The sequence below is a fragment of the Schistocerca nitens genome, chromosome 4 (assembly GCF_023898315.1).
Source record: "Schistocerca nitens isolate TAMUIC-IGC-003100 chromosome 4, iqSchNite1.1, whole genome shotgun sequence".
NCBI classification, from domain to species: Eukaryota; Metazoa; Arthropoda; class Insecta; order Orthoptera; family Acrididae; genus Schistocerca; species Schistocerca nitens.
Window position 1 is genome coordinate 866,089,588 of NC_064617.1, and position 21,302 is coordinate 866,110,889.

The 21,302-nt window shown below is 43.8% G+C and overlaps 1 protein-coding gene across 1 annotated transcript in view; it reads left to right on the plus strand.

Annotated features, from left to right (window-relative positions):
- The window catches only part of LOC126251904 (proton-coupled amino acid transporter-like protein CG1139), a 179,162-nt gene that overhangs the window by 121,256 nt on the left and 36,604 nt on the right, over positions 1-21,302 (plus strand). The window contains exon 4 of the mRNA XM_049952630.1: positions 11,916-12,066. Coding sequence (XP_049808587.1) covers positions 11,916-12,066 — 151 coding nt within the window. The remainder of the gene's footprint in view (positions 1-11,915; positions 12,067-21,302) is intronic.

Sequence of the window (21,302 nt, forward strand, 5' to 3'; positions counted from 1 at the left end):
CTGTAAATATTCTATGCAGGAGACGTACTTTGTAATGTTAGGTGTGTGGTTTGAAGATGTGAGAGTCAGCCCGTAACAGGTAACCACTGCAGCACTAAATTATATATTCATGCAAGTGAGAGAGACAAAATAAAATTAATCAAATTTTCATCAGTATTATAGACTCGTGAACCTATCTTCCGAAGCAGCATGCCTCCAATTAGCAAGTTTAATAAGACATGGTTGCAAAATACTGACACGAAGTATTTACAGACGAATAACTGACAGAGGCCGACACTGGGGAAGATCAAATTAGGTTCCGGAGAAATACAGGAACACGCCAGGCAATACTGGTCTTACGATTTCTCCTAGAAGATATGTTGGAAAAAGGCAAACGTACGCTTATTGAATCTGTAGATTTAGAGAAAACGTTTGACATTGGTGACTGGAAAAATCTGAATTTAGCAGGAATAAAATACGGGAAGCGAATGCTTATCTACAACTTGTAAAGAAACCAGACGACAGAGAGGCTTGAAACGGAAGAAGTGGTTGAGAGCGGAGTGAGACAGGGTTGTAGCTTATACTTGATGTTGTTCAGTCCGTACATTGAGTGAGCAGTAATGGGAACGAAAGAAAACTTTGGAAAAGGAATTAAACTTTGAGGTTTGCCGATGACGTAATTCTGAAGAGGCAGCAAAGGACTTGGAAGAACAGCTGACCGAAATGGACACTGTGTTGAAAGGAGGATGTAAGATGAATATCAACACAAGAGAAACATGGTTAACGGAATGTAGTGGAAGTAAATCGGATGATGATGAGGGAATAAGATTAGGAAACGAGACATTCAATGCAATAGATGAGTTTTACTATTTGAGCAACAAAATACCCAATGATGGCCAAAGTAGAGGGGATATAGAATGTTTCAGTACCCTTATTGTCCACTTCTTCGTTCTACCTCTCATGGCATATTTGCTAACGACGCAGTCCATAAGATCCACACCGTCCATATGAGAGTTATACATCTTTACAGCAGAGGGACGAGGAATCTCTATGTACTGATCTTGAGGCTTGCTGCACCTTCGACTAGTTTCCACAGGATTTATCCCACAGTAGGTAGAAGCCAAATGAATGGCACGATTATCGTGCCATTTTATGATTGCACTTGCATCATCACCTCTCACCACTGGTCGAAACTTCCTTTTCCCTCAGTTTGAGAAGTCCATCTTTTTACAAGCCAATGCTTTTTGGTAACCTTTAGGTCATCATTGTTCCACACCCTCGAATTGCTCTGTGATTGATGAGAGAACTCAAAAGAGGCAAAGAAGTGAAATATCGGTCCATCAAAATCGTCGTTCCTGCTGGTAGTGTATCAGACAACTTCAATACCACTTTCCGTCCGATACCTAATTTTTCAGGCATACGTGTCATCCCTGAATTAATTGGTCTCTGTCTACCCTCATACATAAAAAAATCTAAAGGTAGTCGATGAAGCCATTACAAAGTTTTTCAGGCCCACATGTTGAGGTTTTCCTCTAACGTATTGTTTCATGCGGAACTGCCCATGGAATGGCACCATTTGTTCGTCAATAGAAACTGTGCCTGGACGAGTATGTTGCAGACACGCTTTTCTAATCATTGACACATTGATCTTACTTTCCAGTATCTGTCAGTTGTTTTTTCGTTGTCACTGACAGCTTTGTCATCAACAACATTGAGAGATACTCTAAGGCAGTAGAAACAATCTCTGCTGACGTTTTCAGCAACTATTGAATATCTAGTACGCTGTTCCCAACACATCCGAAGCTTAGGAAAACCAAGAAGTGAAATCACAATACTTGCAGCCCAGTATTTCTTGATCTCATCTGGGGTGGTGTTGAGAGATTTTTCATGTGATGAAACGTGCTTCATGTTTGTTTTTTCCTGCCATATTACTGAAGAAATCTTCATTGAAATACTTATTAAAACATTCAAACGATTTCCTAACTCCTGTACTGGCAGATTCTACATCAGAACTTGATGATGTTGACGTCGTGGCAGTTGAGATATTGGGCGAAAATCTAAAATAGAAGGACAATATTGCTTAAAAACGATTGTTTTGTAATAATGCCTATTAAAACTACTAAAAACATTATGTACTCTGTTCTGTGATGCCAGAGTTGTGTTGGATCTGTAGGCGATGGAGTTTCATAAGCTTGTGTTGGCACTACTGAACCTTCACTATCTGACACTTCATCTTCTTCTTCAGATGCTGTCAGTTGCGATCCCTGAATGTGAACTTCAGCATTATCACCATCATTATCATCATCGTCGTCATCAGTGTTAGAACAATTAGCGTCAAAGACCTCATCCAGAAGCTGAGCTGTCAATAATATTTAGATTCTGATTTTGAAATCATGTTTGCGAAGTTTTATTTGCATAGAAAGGATTAGAAATGCCTATCCCATTACTAAAGTTGTGAAATGCGCACTAAAAATAACGTTGAAACAACGAATGAACAATATAAAATGCAGCCGATCGCCATTTGCTCACAGGCATATGAAATGTAGTCACAGAGACCCAGGGTATCAAATATTATACATCTACTAAAATACGATTTTTCAGAATTAAAATCGCCTTTCACGTCACTTTCTTTGATAGAATTATAGTCAGGGAACTGTTAACAATATTTTAGTACTTCCTTAAAAGCAAATAAACGATGAATTAGCAATACTAACCTTTCTTTCTTGATTTCTTGGTTACTCGTCCAAAACACACTTGTTACTGACTGCTTCTGACACCTAGTCGTCATTCTGAGAACTACGAGCAGGGTGCCTGCTTGTTATGTGGAGTGTTTCGAGTACGATACAATCGGCGCTTTTATAAAAAAAAAGGCACACATTGTGTAGGAACATCATTTGAACATACGTATCATATATGCTACAAGGGGTTGCTAGACCGTATGAAGACATCCTTCTGTGTGACACGTAAACAGCAAGCACGTGTTCATCAATCTCCCAGCAGCATGAGGATGCACCTTCTACAACAATTATTATGAGCCAATCAGAATGACAGTTACTAGGATTTTAAATGAACATTTTTTCATGGCATGACCACAGACAAATAACCACTCTCACACCTCCCCATTCTAGCGGCTACACCTGGCTTCACATGTTATCTTTCCAGAAGGATTTCTTCTAGTGTCTCGCGCAGTATGGCACATTCGCCGGCCCCTGAGTCGCGTTCTGTGCTGAGATGGGACAAGCAAATTCTGTATTTCCTACCTGCTCGAGTGGACAGCTTTCAGCCTCGAACATGTTTATGACCCTTTTCTGGCCCTTTTAAGTAATCTTCCTCATTGTGCGGTCCAGCTAGAACGAGCTCTCAGAGTTGCAGAAAATAACAGGTCCCCCTCACCGTAATAATAGGAAGGAAGAGGAGAATCAGTTAGCAGAGCAGTCAGTGGCAGTATTGAATATTGTCTGCAGTTATGATGCAGAGTTAAGTATCAACTACATTGATTATTGGGATGTGTATATTACGTTATACAATATGTGACGTGACACTTTGAGGATAAACTGCCACATAACATGCTGATTATCCTTGAATGGAATAGGCGGGAAAGGGTAGGGGATGGATGCTACTCGTGTGTTTCTTGAGTCGTATCCAATGTGGGCCTTTATAAGTCATAATGTGCCTCTTGTAATATGTCCAAATATAGCCAGTAGACCACTTCTGTGACACTTTCACGTGGTCTAATTAAACCAATACAGGATTGTGCAGTTCTTATTTGAATATCACTGCAATCAATGTAACTTGTTTCCAGACTGAAGAAAATGTTCAATATTGGTCTAAATACAGTTTTGGAAGCTACCTGTTTCGCAGGTGAATGAAAGTTTCTTAATATTCTCTCAGTAAACCTGGCGTCTATCTTTCTCAAGAATGGATACTTTTAATAAGCAATCGACTGGTCGAAAAGGTCCAGTAGCCTGGATTCTCCATTCACCTGACATTAATCCTTTAAATGTTTTTTAAGTCTCACCCAGTATTAACATACCTTCACCGAGGAGTCAAGCAGTATATTGCTCCCTCCTACGTATATCTCGCGAAGAGGCCATGAGGATAAAATCAGAGATATTAGAGGCCACACAGAGGCATACTGACAATCTTTCTTTCCACGAACAATATGAGACTGGAATAGAAGGGAGAACCTATAGAGATACTCAAAGTACCCTCCGCCACACACCGGCAAATGGCTTGCGGAGTATGGATGTAGATGTAGATGTATTGGTTCTTGCACGTTTGTTCCTGATTTGTTTGCTGTCTGAAGGTAGATGCATCACACTATTAAAGTCTGTAACTGTACTTCTATTGAAACAGGCACTATACGTACTCCAAGTATTCCTAAATTACATTCCGCATTAAGAGCAATGATGGAAAGATCTACTGAAGTTATACACAATTTATTGTGCTCTAGGTCCAAAGACAAATGTCTCTGCATTCTCTAATTTGTATTCACACCACAGCTCCACTCGCACAATTTCGTGCGAGTTAGCCCTTACTCTTAGGTTCGATAGGGTTGCTTGAATATTTCGAATGTCCGTCCAACGTAACCGAAATTAATCTGATTCTTCACTGGTTACATTTCGATGCGATCACGTGCACCCGCGACCTGCCTTGCAGATTCATTCTGGCCGGACTGACTCATTGATGCGCGCACCAAAACCACAACTCTCCCGTTACGTGGCTCAACCTCGTGCCATCTGTTCAATTTGACCTGACAGCGATAAGTAAGGGTAGATTCGATACCTTACGTACACGATCGGTATCGGTACCCTTACCGTTTTTAGACTATGAGGACATTTAAAGGAACTGCTTTTTTCACAAACATAGACAACACGCACATGTTACATGAATATGTATCCCATGCATTCGGCCAAATGAGAGAGTAGCCTGTTTTATTCGAACGAGTTGGTGGTTATTTGCACAGAATATCCGGAGAGTGTTTAAGAATGAGTGGTAAGCACATTAAGCACCTGTCGTAGTGTCAACAGACAGATGGCTATGATTTGTATCGAGGCAAATTTCCTCCTTGTTCTGACTAGTACCATCTTCTGTATATACGGCGTGTATGGCTATTACAGGCACAGACTAAAGTGACGAGTAGAGGGGAATGAAACAAGCAAATAGTCCTAATAAACATAGCTCGGGAAACCAGTGGTTTCCCCCATATGACATATGCGCAAGTGGAGACATAACAATGTTGCAAAACTATAAACGATTAAGAAATGAAATTTCTTTTATACTCGTACAACTGGTTCTGGATTATTCTGATATACACAGCTACAATTGCTGAGGATGGATAAATGCTACACTACAGGCCATTAAAATTGCTACACCACGAACATCACGTGCTATAGACGCGAAATTTAACCGACAGGAAGAAGATGCTGTGATATGTAAACGATTAGCTTTTCAGAGCATTCACACAAGGTTGGCGCCGGTGGCGACACCTACAACATGCTGACATGAGGAAAGTTTTCAGCCGATTTATCATACACAAACAGCAGTTGATCGGCGTTGCGTGGTGAAACGTTGTTGTGATGCCTCGTGTAAGGAGGAGAAATACGTACCATCACGTTTCCGAATTTGATAAAGGTCGGATTGTAGCCTATCGCGATTGCGGTTTATCGTATACGCGACATTGCTGCTCGCGTTGGTCGAGATCCAATGACTGTTAACAGAATATGGAATCGGTGGGTTCAGGACGGTAATACGGAACGCCGTGCTGGATCCCAACGACCTCGTATCAGTAGCAGTCGAGATGACAGGCATCTTATCCGCATGTCTGTAACGGATCGTGCAACCACGTCTCTATCCCTGAGTCAACAGATGGAGACGTTTGCAAGACGACAACCATCTGCACGAACAGTTCGACGACGTTTGCAGCAGCATGGACTATCAGCTCGGAGACCATGGCAGCGGTTACGCTTGACGCTGCATCACAGACAGGCGCGCCTGCGATGGTGTACTTGTTCGCATTGACGGCACTTTGAACCGTGGACGTTACATTTCAGATGTGTTACGACCCGTGGCTATACCCTTCATTCGATCCCTGCGAAACCCTTCATTTCAGCAGAATGATGCACGACCGCATGTTCGACTGCTGCTCTGACCAGCACATTCTCCAGATCTCTCACCAATTGAAAACGTCTGGTCGATAGCGGCAGAGCAACTGCCTCGTCACAATACGCCAGTCACTACTCTTGATGAACTGTGGTATCATGTTGAAGCTGCATGGGCAGCTGTACCTGTACACGCCATCCAAGCTCTGTTTGACTCAATGCCCAGGCCAGAGGTGGTTGTTCTGGGTACCGATTTGTCAGGATCTATGCACCCAAATTGCGTGAAAATGTAATCACATGTCAGTTCTAGTATAATATATTTGTCCAATGTATACCCGTTTATCATCTGCATTACTTCTTGGTGTAGAAACTTTAATTTCTATCGCAGTGAAAATAAAGAAGTGCCACGAGAATATATTAACAGTAAGCCATATATTTATTAAGGCAGTCGTTGCACACAGGTATCTTCCTCGGTGTATTATGAAGGTTGAGGGAAGTACGTATGCCATTCTGCAGCAAGTGATTTCACCTATCCATACAAGGCACAGAAACAACTGTGATAAAAGATTTTCATCAACGATGTTGGAGAAGCTGAATGCTGGATATATAGCTTCAAAACGCCAGCTGTTCAGCGGCGAACGCATGGGAATCAATGAGCATAGAGAACTGGCTGTAAGAAGTTTTTGGACGTGACAATCATTTACAATACCACAGGAAGTTTTGAGAGGATGCATCATTCTTTTCATCCACGATATCAATTTTGTAGCGACGTTTGAGACCGGAATTTCGATGATTTACCATAATGAATATTTTTATTAAGTCATTTGGATCAGACTTGCTGATAATTCGCGAAGATCAACCCTGTTTCATGAGCAATTGATTTTTAATCAGACGACACAATAACTTTTTTGCGTATGATGGTCATAGGTGGCAAAATGAGTTTGTGTAAACGATAGACAAGCATTCATTTAGTGAAAACAAGACAGCTAATCGATCTTTAATATGTTGGAGTCACATCGTAAAGCACTGTTCAAAAAAAAGTATGTAGCATTTGGCAACATTTGTTTTCAGTAGGCTTTCGCACACGCTGAGGTAATAATTTGTGTGCAGATAACTGTATTATGCGGATGTAATTTGAGTAATGGAATGATAGGCAATACTGTATATGCGTAAGTACCTTAAGTGAGTTGTGATTGTCATTCGTATATAATGGGAACCAATGGAACATCTAAAGACCATACTGATTTACATCCATGACGGAATTGGTTTTATGTGCATCAGACACTGATTTGTTTAACTGTTCGAGCCTGATGGACCATTGCTACTAGCGAGGTCACAGACAGCAAGTGACCATGCGTCCACTGGTTTTAGGAAGTGGAAAAGTGGAAATCCACCAAACCTGCAGTGAATCTCGCACTGAATACTCAGCACTTCAATCGACAAACACATCAATGCATAATGACAGTTCTGGCATTTGATAATTTTTGTTTGTTTGGTCTGCTCTGTTCGGGACGTGGATTGGCGCAGGTGCCCCTACAATAGCCTCTGAAATCATTGTGTAGAATGGTGCAACAATAAAACAGTAAAAAAAACATCACCGTGGGCTGCCAACAAGACTGTGGGTGTGGCCCAGACTTTTTGGGATCTGTCATAGAGCCACAGCTGAACAAGCTTTGCGGTAGGACAACCACCAGGGGCAGTATCACTTACACAGACGATGCGCTAATAACAAGGAAAAAGTTAGAGAAAAGACAGAAAGAAAGATCTCAAAACACTAAACAGTTGTTGCGTAGTGATTAAATTAACGACAGCAGCATAGAAAATAGTTCTCGTGATACTATGTAGAGTGTGAAATACTACCACAATCAGAATAAATGATCAGCCATCGCAAAGAGAAGAATGGTATCTTGGTGTAAAGATCGACTATCATGTGCACCTCGAAATCGTTTGTCAGAGAAGTACTACAATACTTCCCAAAACAGGATCAGTTGTCGCGAAGAATCTTTCTGCTACTCCGTTGTGTAACAAGAAAATTTCATAATGCGGTACCCGTCACTATTGATGGCTGTGCGTAAGTGTATGGGATCACACAATCAGAAGGGTAAAGATTGTACAGGCCCTTGGCCGAAATGTAAGCATATCTGATGCAGAGACAGACTGCAAGAAATGAGAGATCATAACTACACTACTGCCCATTAAAATTGCTACACCAAGAAGAAATGCAGATGATAAACGGGTATTCATTGGACAAATATATTATACTATAACTGACATGTGATTACATTTTCACGCAATTTGGGTGCATAGATCCTGACAAATCAGTACCCAGAACAACCACCTCTGGCCGTAATAACGGCCTTGATACGCCTGGACATTGAGTCAAACAGAGCTTGGATGGCGTGTACAGGTACAGCTGCCCATGCAGCTTCAACACGATATCACAGTTCATCAAGAGTAGTGACTGGCGTATTGTGACGAGCCAGTTGCTCGGCCACCATTGATCAGACGTTTTCAGTTGGTGAGAGATCTGGAGATTGTGCTGGTCAGGGCAGCAGTCGAACATTTTCTGTATCCAGAAAGGCCCGTACAGGACCTGCAACATGCGGTCGTGCATTATCCTGCTGAAATGTAGGGTTTCGCAGGGATCGAATGAAGGGTATAGCCACGGGTCGTAACACAGCTGAAATGTAACGTCCACTGTTCAAAGTGCCGTCAATGCGAACAAGAGGTGACCGAGACGTGTAACCAATGGCACCCCATACCATCACGCTCGGTGATACGCCAGTTTGGCGATGACAAATACACCCTTCCAGTGTGCTTTCACCGTGATGTCACCAAACACGGATGCGACCATCAAGATGCTGTAAGCCGGCCCGTGTGGCCGAGCGATTCGAGGCGCTTCAGTCTGGAACCGCGCGAAGGCTACGGTCGCAGGTTCGAATCCTGCTTCGGGCATGGATGTGTGTGGTGTCCTTAAGTTAGTTAGGTTTAAGTAGTTCTACGTCCTAGGGGACTGATGACCTCAGATGTTAAGTCCCATAGTGCTCAGAGCCATTTGAACCATGATGCTGTAAACAGAATCTGGAAATCCGAATACATGACGTTTTGCCATTCGTGCACCAAGGTTCGTCGTTGAGTACACCATCGCAGGCGCTCCTGTCTGTGATGCAGCGTCAAGGGTAACCGCTGCCATGGTCTCCGAGCTGATAGTCCATGCTGCTGCGAACGTCGTCGAACTGTTCGTGCAGATGGTTGTTGTCTTGCAAACGTCCCCATCTGTTGACTCAGGGATCGAGACGTGGCTGCACGATCCATTACAGCCATGCGGATAAGATGCCTGTCATCTCGAGCGCTAGTGATACGAGGCCGTCGGGATCCAGCACGGCGTTCCGTGTTACCCTCCTGAACCCACCGATTCCATATTCTGCTGACAGTCATTGGATCTCTACCAACGCGAGCAGCAATGTCGCGATACGATAAACAGCAATCGTGATAGGCTACAATCTGACCGTTATCGAAGTCGGAAACGTGATGGTACGTATTTCTCCTCGTTACACGGGGCATCACAACAACATTTCACCAGGCAACGCCGATCAACTGCTGTTTGTGTATTAGAAATCGGTTGGAAACTTTCCTCATGTCAGCATGTTGTAGGTGTCGCCACCGGCGCCAACCTTGTGTGAATGCCCTGAAATGCTAGTCATTTGCATATCACAGCATCTTCTTCCTGTCGGTTACATTTCGCGTCTGTAGCACGTCATCTTCGTGGTGTAGCAATTTTAATGTCCAGTAGTGTGAATGTATCCCAGTTTAATCAAGTTGCTGTGATCAGCAACCGTGGTCAAGAGTGATATTCACCGACGAACCCCGTGGAAGGTGATTCTGGCCACCTGGTAGTGTGGAGAAGAAGTGGAACACACAGCACAGAATATTCCTGAACTTTGTCCTTATGGCCAAGGCGTTACGATGTGGGAAAGCATATGCTCAATGGCCAGTCACCTCAGTATATCTTTGCACGAGGTACCGTTACAGAACAGCGGTATAGCAGAAAGATTATTCTGGATCACATCCGTCTCTTTAGGAGTGCTGTGAGTCCTGACTTTCTGTTTATGGACGACAGTTCCCGCCGACTCAGGACCGCTGAGATGTCGGACACACTGAAAAAGTGAAGATATTGAACTTATGGAATGCCCTGCGTACTTCCCACACCTAAACCCTGTAGAGCATGCCTGGGATACTCCTGGCAGACTTTTTCTCTACTAATACCCGCTTCCTGAACGGCGCAACAACTGCAAACCGCCTTGAGAGAGGAATGGGACGATATTCCCCAAGGAGTCCTCAACTCTTTAGTAGCTAGCTTGACTAACAGATACAATACATACGTTAGTAAGCGAGGAGAGCTTATTCCTTACTGAGAGTCCAAGCAGTTGACAAGCAGTGTAATTTTATGTGTTTCCTATGGACTGTTTTCGAGTCTAGATAACAATATTGAGGATTGCCCTCGCAGCAGCAGGCCTCGTAGTGCACACACTCCAATGTGCAGAGAGTTAACGAATTGGTGACTGCTGTCAGACGCATCACAGTGAACGAATTGTCACGCTACGTTGGGATAGGGGAAGGAAGTGTTTGCAGAGTACTGAAAGTGTTGGCGTTAAAAAAGGTTTGTGTCGGGTGGTTTACCAGGATGTTGACAGGGGCTCACAAAGAAACAAGAAAAACGGTATGAAGCGAACTTTTGGAACAGTACGAGAATGGTGGTGATGAATTTCTTGGAAGAATTGTGATAGGTGATGAAACAAGGCCCCATCATTTTTCACCAGAGACGAAGAGACAATCGATGGAGTGGCATCATGCAAATTCATCCAAGAAAAAAAATTTCAAAACCACACTTTCTACTGGAAAAGTTATGGCTACGGTGTTTTTCGATTCCGAAGGACTCTTGCTTGTGGACATCATGCCAAGTGGAACCACCATAAATTCTGATGCATATGTGATGACACTGAAAAGCTTCTGAGTCGTGTTCGACCACGGTGAAAGCATGATGTTTTGCTGTTGCACGACAATGCACGGCCACATGTAAGTCAAAAAACCATGGAAGCGATCACAAAACTCGGATGGACAACACTAAAACACCCGCCTTACAGTCCTGACCTGGCTCCACGTGACTATCATCTTTTTGAGAAACTGAAAGACTCTCTTTGTGGAACAAGGTTTGAAGATGACTCCCTTGTGGACGCAGCCAAACAGTGGATCCAACAGGTTGGTCCAGAATTTTACCGTGCGGGCATACAGGCGCTGGTTCAAAGATGGCGTAAGGCAGTTGAGAGGGATGGAAATTATGTGGAGAAATGAAAATATTGTTCCTAAAGGATATATTTACACACTATAAAACTTTCAAAGATGTAGAATAAAAGATGGATTTAAAAAAAATTGTGTGCATTTCTTTTGGAGTGACCGTCGTAAAATCATCAAGTCAACGTCATGTGGGTTCTAACTGGATATCTCAAATCGTACCTCTCGAATTTAGAAATTCTTCTCACAGCTAGTATGGGTATATAGCTGATACATTGCTATCTATAGGATTTGTAAAACGAAGAAAATATGCTGTACATTTCTTGTTGTTATTTGTAGCTGAGTCGTTATTTCCATTTCTCTTTACATAGTTTCGTGTTCTCTTACTGTTTTTCCTCCAACGCGCTCGGTAGGCATCATGAGATACGCTGAGACATTGTCTCGTTGAAACGATGTCGATAGGAATAGAAATTAGAGAAATACGCTAGTCTTCTGAGGAAAGAGCAGTTTTTGTTGATTGCTACGACCGTTGTCTGCCCACAGGGACCTGGGGGCGCTGATGCACCTGCTCAAGTGCAGCCTGGGTTCCGGGATCCTGGCGATGCCGATGGCCTTCAAGAACGCGGGAACCGCCGTCGGCTTCATCGGCACGGTGCTCATCGGCACGCTCTGCGGCCATTGCGTCCACATGCTGGTCAGTAGCGACTCCACCACCGGCACTCGGCAAAACCGACGCCATGTCGCTGCAAAGAGTGCAACAAGTCGTGTGAGGGCTGACATCTCACAGCTAGATGTTGACCCCGCGCTTATGACGGCTAGCATTATAGCCTCTTACATTGTTTCTCATAACACTAAAAGAGGTTTATGACTCCACTTAGCTGTCAAGCACTTTTTAAGATCACGTTACGCTACAGCCTATGCACCTCGTCTAGGAAATGACCAGAGTGGTTGCATCTCGGCCTGTATTGTGCAACGGAGGCAAGTAGATCTTTGGTCTGGAGAGACAGGTCCCCTAGGAAATGTAAAGGATTAGTATTACAATTTCACTGTTCTTCTGGCGGTACGTCTAGTAAAATGTAACTTGAATAAGAATTTTGTACGTTATTCAAACATAAATGCGTGGGCTTCCGCGGACAGAGTCAGTTGGCATAAAGTTTCAAAATGTAAAAGCTGTACTGCAGAAACCAACGTTTCGGCTGCGGCTGCGGCTGATGTGCTTTACCTGCGTGGAGTGGGTCACACACTGAAGCGCCAAAGAGTCTAGTATAGGCAGGCGTCTTCAAATACAGAGATACGCAAACAGGCAGAATACGGCGCTGCGATCGGGAACGCCTACATAAGACAAGTGTCTGGCGCAGTTGATAGATCGGTTACTGCTGCTACAATGGCAGGTTATCAAGATTTAAGTGAGAATGAACGTGGCATTATAGTCGGCGCACGAGCGATGGGACACAATATCTCCGAGGTAGCGATGAACTGGAGATTTTCCCGGACGACCATTTCAGGAGTGTACCGTAAATATATGGAAACCGGTAAAACATGAAATTTCCAACATCAGTGCGGCCGGAAAAAGACCCTGCAACAGCGCGACCAACGACGACAGAAAAGAATAGTTCAACGTGACGGAAGTGCAACTCTTCCACAAATTTCTGCAGATATCAATGCTGGGCCATCAACAAATGTCAGTATGCGAAGCATTCAACTGAACATCATCGATATAGGCTTTTGGAGCCGAACGCCGACTCGTGTATCTTCGATGACTGCACGACACGAAGCTTTGCACTTCACCTGGGCCCGTCAACAGCGTTTTTCAACTGTTGATGACTGGAAACATGTTGCCTGGTCAGTCGTCTCGTTTCAAATTGTATCGAGCGGACGGACGTGTACGGTTATGGACACAGCCTCGTGAATCCATGTTCCTGCATGTTAGCAGGGGACTGTTCAAGTAGGTGGAGGCTCTGTAATGGTGTGGGGCTTGTGCAGTTAGAGTGATATGGGACCCCTGATACGTCTAAATACGACTCTGACAGGTGACAAGTACGTAAGCATCCTGTCTGATCACCTGCATCCATTCGTGTCCATTGTGCATTCCGACGGACTTTGGCAATTCCAGCAGGACAATGCGACACTACACAGGTCCAGAATTGCTAGAGAGTGGCTCCAGGATCATTCTTCTGAGTTTAAACACTTGCGCTCTGTTCAGAAGAGCTCTCCATCCCCCCCCCCCCTCGCCCTCCCCTCCTGTACTCTTTCGGATTTATGGACAACCCTGCAGGATTCATGCGGTAGGTTGGTTAGGTTTAAGTAGTTCTAAATCTAGGAGACTGATGACCTCGGTGTTAAGTCCCATAGTGCTTAGAGCCATTTGAACCATTTGAATCTTCCTAAGCGTACGTTTTTCTGTAAACATAGTATATCCTATCAAGTTTGATTTTCCTTTGTACGAGAGATATCGTTTCGCTGAGATACATCTGAAATCCATTCTCCATACTTTACGTTTTTGGTTCTACTGACATGCATGACAGCACTGACTTTCGTCGTTCTAGAGGCGTCTTTAATATTGGTAACGCATTTGCTTTTTCCGATGCTCATCGATTGGCATTTTTTTACTCTGCCATTAAATGCAGTGCTTGAAGTTGCATAGTAGCTTCTTGCGTATCGTTTGTCACCTGGGTCGGGTCTTTTACAAAACCTAGGCGATGGATCGTTAGGTTTTCTGTTCTGACCCCCATCCCTAATCCTGTGTTCGCTGGTAGAGATCTCATCCATTCTCCGACGATTTTTCCAGGACACAGTTAAATAATTATCGTGAAATACCAAGCTCTTGTCTTATTTCATTATTTGGGAATTAGCTTGGGCGATAACAATCTACATAGGAGGCCTATTCGTAAAGTAAGGTCCGATCGATCGTGAAATGGAAACCACTGTGAAAATGATTTTTTTTTTAATTTTCAGCAGTTAGCTAAACCTTCCAGATACCTGCCTACATAGTCGCCGCTCAGACGTAGACATTTGTCGTTGCACTGCACCAACTTTCCAGTATCCACGTCATAGAAGAGAGCCACCTCTGCTTTTCGCCAATGCTCTACGCTATTTTACAGCTCGTTGTCTATGCCAAAACGTTGCCTTCATAGCCAGCGGTTCATGTGAGTAGAGATAAAACTCAGGGGGAGTCAGTTACAATCTGTATTGTGGGTTTACGTGCTCACTGTTCACCCAGGAGTGGAAAGTGACGCGATCTACGAGCTTACTAGAGACACTGCCCAGCACATCTGTGCAAAGTGTCACCGGCTTTTCACTGATTTCCATTTCGCGTTCAATCGGACCTTACTTTCCGAATAGTCCTCGTAACAACAGAAACAGTTAAGGTCACTGGATTTTATGTCTAACCATCAGTGGATGGAAAAAGCCGCATGTGATGACGTCCCTAATATTGGCTCTGGACAACCGTAGTAGATACGGACACAACTGCCTGGGATTTGAAGTCCAAACACATACTGTAAAAAGTGCAACACTTATACGAATTTTGCCACAGTGTCACCCTTAAGTATTTATTTTCCACTTTACCCACTGGCTTCACACTTTTAATAGCTGTCCCCGTACTTAGCATCGTTGCGCGAATGTGTTATTTGGGACCCCACCACCTGTTACTTCGAAAATAATTTAAGTATGCGCCACAAACTCGTCTGTTTCGTATGAAATTACCGATTCCGTTTGCCGGTCGCAAGCGGTCATTTGTGTAGAAATAAATGTGATTGTGCAGGACAGTTAAATTGTTTTCAGAATGGTGGAACATGGAGGACCGCGCGAGAAGACCACGGCTCTCCTGCCCCGGCCGCCGACGTCACTGAACCGTCATCCGGGCTACGCCTCCCTCCTGCGTTTCCATGTCACGCGACTCATTCTGAACACCCCATAACTCCTTCCAGAAAGTCACTTTACAGGGCCATCTGTCTTGGCGACTGCAGTAGACCCCGTTTACTCACAACGCCATCATGTTTTTACTACTAACATTCGTGACCTCTTACAGCTCTTACTTGCTTTCGCCATGTTTTCGCTACAGTAAAAGTCGTTTGTGATTCCACTTTGAGGTGAAGCACTTTTTTGTGTCTCGTTACGCCATCGTATTTTTACTACTTAAACTCACAAATAAGTGGAAGAGAAGTATCCGCTCTGCCGTCGAAGTAAAGGAAGTAGTTGGGTGGTGTCACATCACTGGTATGGACCGAGACCTCGAACTGGTTGTCGGAGTGACAGTCGAGCGCAGCGTGGCCAGTCGTGATATTAGTGCATTTAATCGTTGACAGTTGGTGGGTACTCGACGTATCTGACGCACATTTCATAGGTAGTTGAGTCAATAAGTATTCTACGTGCCACCACATCGATAGTTTACCTGGTATCAGGGCAGCGTGTTACCGCCAAACACAACTGCCGTGTCAAATGATGTACTGATGACAGAAACAGCCGTCGCCTGCAGCCGATACACGGACTACAGTGCAACACAGCTGTCGCAAATTCAGTTCTTGAGAGCAACAACCGCTGAGCAGCCATACAACTCACAACAATCTCCTCACTATGGAGTACAGAAGTTACAAGTGTCTCTCTGATCGTCACACATCTCATGACAAAGAGATTATCAAATGGACAGTAAAATCGTGGAGAAAGTACACCTGGACTGATTAGTCACGACATAACGCACCATCCCATCTGATGTGACTAAATTCATGGCATAGCGATATATATACAGGGTGTCTCATTTATCTTGACCACCCTAAATAACTATCTGGTCCAGATGCAAATTACAAAATTTTTCAAGCAAATGTTCTTTAGCCATCAGGGGGACATCAATCAGCATGAGTGCCTTCGTTGTAGCTTTGTTTTTTTTTGCAAAGATACGAACAGTGGTATGACTTTTTTAAATGGCACCCTGTATTTTTTATTCGGTAATTCATTTCCTCTCCTAAAGACCTATTCAAAAATGTATCACAGTGCACCATTCACTGAAACACAACGTTATTAATTACATAACACAAAATTGACTTTGAGCCCGAGATCACAAACTCGTCCACTTGCTGGAGTTGTCAGAAAACAAATGAAAACCAAGTAAAAACGTACCAAGTAAAAACGTAACACAAAACTGAATTTCACTCTCCTGTACCATTGCCCAGGAGTAGAATATTCACAGATGCTCAAAGTGGCGACCCTGCACACCAATACGTTGGTGTACTCGTTGAATGAAAGAATTGTTTACTGCTTCCAGTGCTGCCTGCTGAAGAGAATTACAAGAAAGCTCGATACGTTCCTGCATGTCCCCTGGAGTTGTTGGAATATCGCGATAGACAACGTCTTTAATGCATCCCCAAAGTAAAAAGTTCAGAGGATTTAAATCAGGAGACCTAGCAGACCAAGTAACTGTTCCTCCTCGACCAATCCATCTGGTAGGATACCTTCAAATGGTTCAAATGGCTCTGAGCACAATGCGACTTAACTTCTGAGGTCATCAGTCCCCTAGAACTTAGAACTAATTAAACCTAACTAACATAAGGACATCACACACATCCATGCTCGAGGCAGGATTCGAACCTGCGACGGTAGCGGTCGCTCGGCTCCAGACTGTAGCGCCTAGAACCGCACGGCCACTCCGGCCGGCTTGGATCCATGCGGTTCAGAACACGACGTGCACGCAAGGCATTAAGTGCTGGACGTCCATCGTATTCTGGCTCTTAGCGGCACTTCATCCAGAAGAGGAGGAAGAATTCGTCTGAGGAAGTTGGCATACGCTGTGCCATTTAGACTACCATTAATAAAAAAAGGGCCAATAATTGTAGTACCAAGCATCACACACAGACGTTAACTCTCCACTGACATTGATGTTCCACCTGTCTAAGTCATTGTGGATTGTCGCTGGACCAATAATGCATGTTCCTTGTATTTACCTGTCCTTTGTTTGAGAAGGAACATTCATCGGTAAATAGAACATTGGAGAAGAAGTTCGGGTTGGCGAGGATTTGCTGCTGTGCCCACTGAGAGAATTGCACGCGATTCTGGAAATCATTCCCGTGCAATTCTTGATGTAGGTGTACATGGTAAGGATGCAACCGGTGACGTGTAAGAATACGATGTACACTGGTTTTAGGAATGCCAATCTTGTGTTTAAGCTGTCGTGGGCTCACATGTGTATTCACAGCAACGGAAGAGAGAACAATAACTTCGGCATCTTCGTCTGTGCGAGTACTACGACGACTGCATTGTCGTGGGTTGAAACTTCCCTTTTCCTGAAGCGTCCCACCAAGACGAGAAGACATCCGTCGGGAAGGTGGGTTCTTGTCAGGATATCGCTCTCTCCACAGTTCAACTGCCTGCGTAGCATTTCGCCTACCTTCAACAACAACAACAATAAAAGAAATGTTACGTCGATGCAGTTTGTAGGAAAGACAGCCTTTACTGTATGCCTACTCTACACTACAGTATTTAAAAGGACTAAAGTACTGTACTAAATGTACCGGTACATAAGAAAACAGTATTGCGATTACTGTTCTGCTAACTTAAATTTCCTATAGATGAGTAGCATTTCTACCTTCTCTTCGTTGGTGTACATTCTACTCTCACAACTCTTGAACTGACGATGGTTGACGGTAGGACGGGTGTGCATTCTACTTATGTTTACATTTGTCCTCTGTCAACGTCAGCACTTGGATGTGTTCCAGTAGTACCTGCACTAAGCGCTGGGAGCGTCAACGTCTGTGTTGGGTTATGTAATTAATAACGTTGTGTTTCAGTGGATGGTACACTGTGATATATTTTTGAATAGGTCTTTAGGAGAGGAAATGAATTACCGAATAAAAAATACAGGGTGCCATTTAAAGAAGTCATACTACTGGTCACATCTTTCTAAGAAACAAAGCTACAACGAAAGCCATCATGCTGATAGACGTCCCCTGACGGCTAAAGAAGAGTTGCTTGAAAAATTTTGTATTTTACATCTGGACAAATAGTTATTTAGGGTGGTCAAGACAAATGGGACACCCTATATGGGGGTAGCATCGCGTACACAAGCTACAAAAGGTTAGTGCATTGGCGGAGCTGTCATTTGTTCTCAGGTGATTCCTGTGAAAAAATTTCCGACGTGATTATGGCCGCACGACGAGAATCGACAGACTTTGAACGCGGAATAGTAGTGGGAGCTAAGGGAATTCAGTATTCTGAGATCCACAGTGTCAAGAGCGTGCAAGGATACCAAATTTCAGGCATTGCCTGTCACCACGGACAATGCAGTGGCCGACGGCCTTCACTTAACGACCGACAGCAACGAAATTTTAGTAGTCACAGCTTAAAGACAAGAAAGACTGCGTGAAATAGCCGCAGAAATCAATGTGAGACGTACGGCGGACATAGTTGTCAGGACAATGATGGGAAATTTGGAGTTAATGGGCCATGGCGGCAGACGACCGACGTGAGTGCCTTTGCTAAAAGCACGACGTCGCCTGCAGCGCGTCTCCTGGCTCATGACGTATCGGGTAGAGCCTAGACGACTGGAAAACCGTGGCCGGGTCAGAGGAGTCCCGATTTTAGTGGGGAAGAGCTGATGTAGTGTCGCATTGTCCTGCTGGAATTGCCAAAGTCCGTCGGAATGCACAATGGACACGAATGGATGCAGGTGATCAGACAGGATGCTTACGTACTTGTCACCTGTCAGAGTCGTATTTAGACGTGGCAAAGACCTCACGAAGCCATGGACCCAAATTGTCAACAAGATACTGTGCAAACTGGTGGTGGCTCTATAATGGTGTGGCCCAGCTGAACCGATCATTGACTGGAAATGGCTGTGTTCGGCTACGTAGAGACCATTTGCAGTCATTCTGAGATGAAATTTTTATGGATGTGATTGTGCCATGTCACCTTGCCACTGTTGTTCGCGATTGGTTTGAAGGACGCTCTGGAGAATTCAAGTGAATGATCTGGCCCCCTAGATTGCCCGACATGAATCCCATCGAACATTTATGAGATATAAGCGACAGGTCAATTCGTGCATAAAATCCTGCATCGGCAACATTTTTGCAATTATGGACGTCTATAAAGACAGCATAGCTTAATATGTCTGCAGGGAACTTTCAGCGAGTTGTTGAGTCCATGCTATATCGAGTTGTTACATACGCCAGGCAAACTGAGGTCCGACACGTCACTAGGAAGTAGCGAATAGCTTTTGTCGCCTCAGTGTATAACCATCCAGTATTTAAAAATGAGAGCACTTAGCACGGTGTAGTAAAACAGTTGGCATTCAAAACACCTTCCACTCGTCTCGGAATGGATAAATGTTGGTCTTTTATAGTTTTAGAGCTCCCCCTCCCCCCCATGAACCATGGAACTTGCCGTTGGTGGGGAGACTTGCGTGCCTCAGCGATACAGATAGCCGTAATGTAAGTTCAACCACAACGGAGGGGTATCTGTTGAGAGGCCAGACAAACCTGTGGTTCCTGAAGATGGGCAGTAGCCTTTTCAGTAGTTGCAGTGGCAAGTCTGGATGATTGACTGATTTGGCCTTGTAACACTAACCAAAACGGCCGTGCTGTGCTGGTACTACGAACGGCTAAAGCAAGGGAAACTACAGCTGTAATTTTTCCCGAGGGCATGCAGCTTTCCTGTGTGGGTAAATGATGATGGCGTCCTCTTGGGTAAAATATTCAGGAGGTAAAATAGTCCCCCATTCGGATCTCCGGGCGTGGACTACTAAAGAGGACGTCGTTATCAGGAGAAAGAAAACTGGCATTCTACGGATCGAAGCGTGGAATGTCAGATCCCTTAATCGGGCAGGTAGGTTAGAAAATTTAAAAAGGGAAATGGATAGGTTAAAGTTAGATATAATGGGAATTAGTGAAGTTCGATGGCAGGAGGAACAAGACTTTTGGTCAGGTGAATACAGGGTTATAAATACAAAATCAAATAGGGGTAATGCAGGAGTACGTTTAATAACGAATAAAAAAAAAATAGGAGTACGGCTAAGCTACTACAAACAGCATAGTGAACGCATTATTGTGGCCAAGACAGACACGAATCCCACGCCTACTACATTAGTAGAAGTTTATATGCGAACTAGCTCTGCAGATGATGAAGAAATTGATGAAATGTATGATGAGATAAAAGAAATCATTCAGGTAGTGAAGGGAGACGAAAATTTAATAGTCATGGTTGACTGGAATTCGTCAGTAGGAAAAGGGAGAGAAGAACATAGTAGGTGAATATGGACTGGGGGTAAGAAATGAAAGAGGAAGCCGCCTGGTAGAATTTTACGCAGAGCATAACTTAATCATAGCTAACACTTGGTTGAAGACTCATGAAAGAAGGTTGTATACATGGAAGAACCCTTGAGATACTAAAAGGTATCAGATAGATTATATAATGGTAAGACAGAGGTTTAGGAACCAGATTTTAAATTGTAAGACATTTCCAGGGGCAGATGTGGAGTCCGACCACAATATATTGGTTATGAACTGTAGATTAAAACTGAAGAAACTGCAAAAAGGTGGGAATTTAAGGAGATGGGACCTGGATAAACTGACTAAACCAGAGGTTGTTGGGAGTTTCAGGGAGAACATTCAGGAACTACTGACAGGAATGGGGGAAAGAAATACAGTAGAAGAAGAATGGGTAGCTTTGAGGGATGAAGTAGGGAAGGCAGCAGAGGATCAAGTAGGTAAAAAGACGAGGGCTAGTAGAAATCCATGGGTAACAGAAGATATACTGAATTTAATTGATGAAAGGAGAAAATATAAAAATGCAGTAAAAGAAGCTGGCAAAAAGGCATACAAACGTCTCAAAAATGAGATGGAGAGGAAGTGCCAAATGGCTAAGCAGGAATGACTAGACGACAAATGTAAGGATGTAGAGGCATATCTCATTAGTGGTAAGATAGATACTGCCTACAGGAAAATT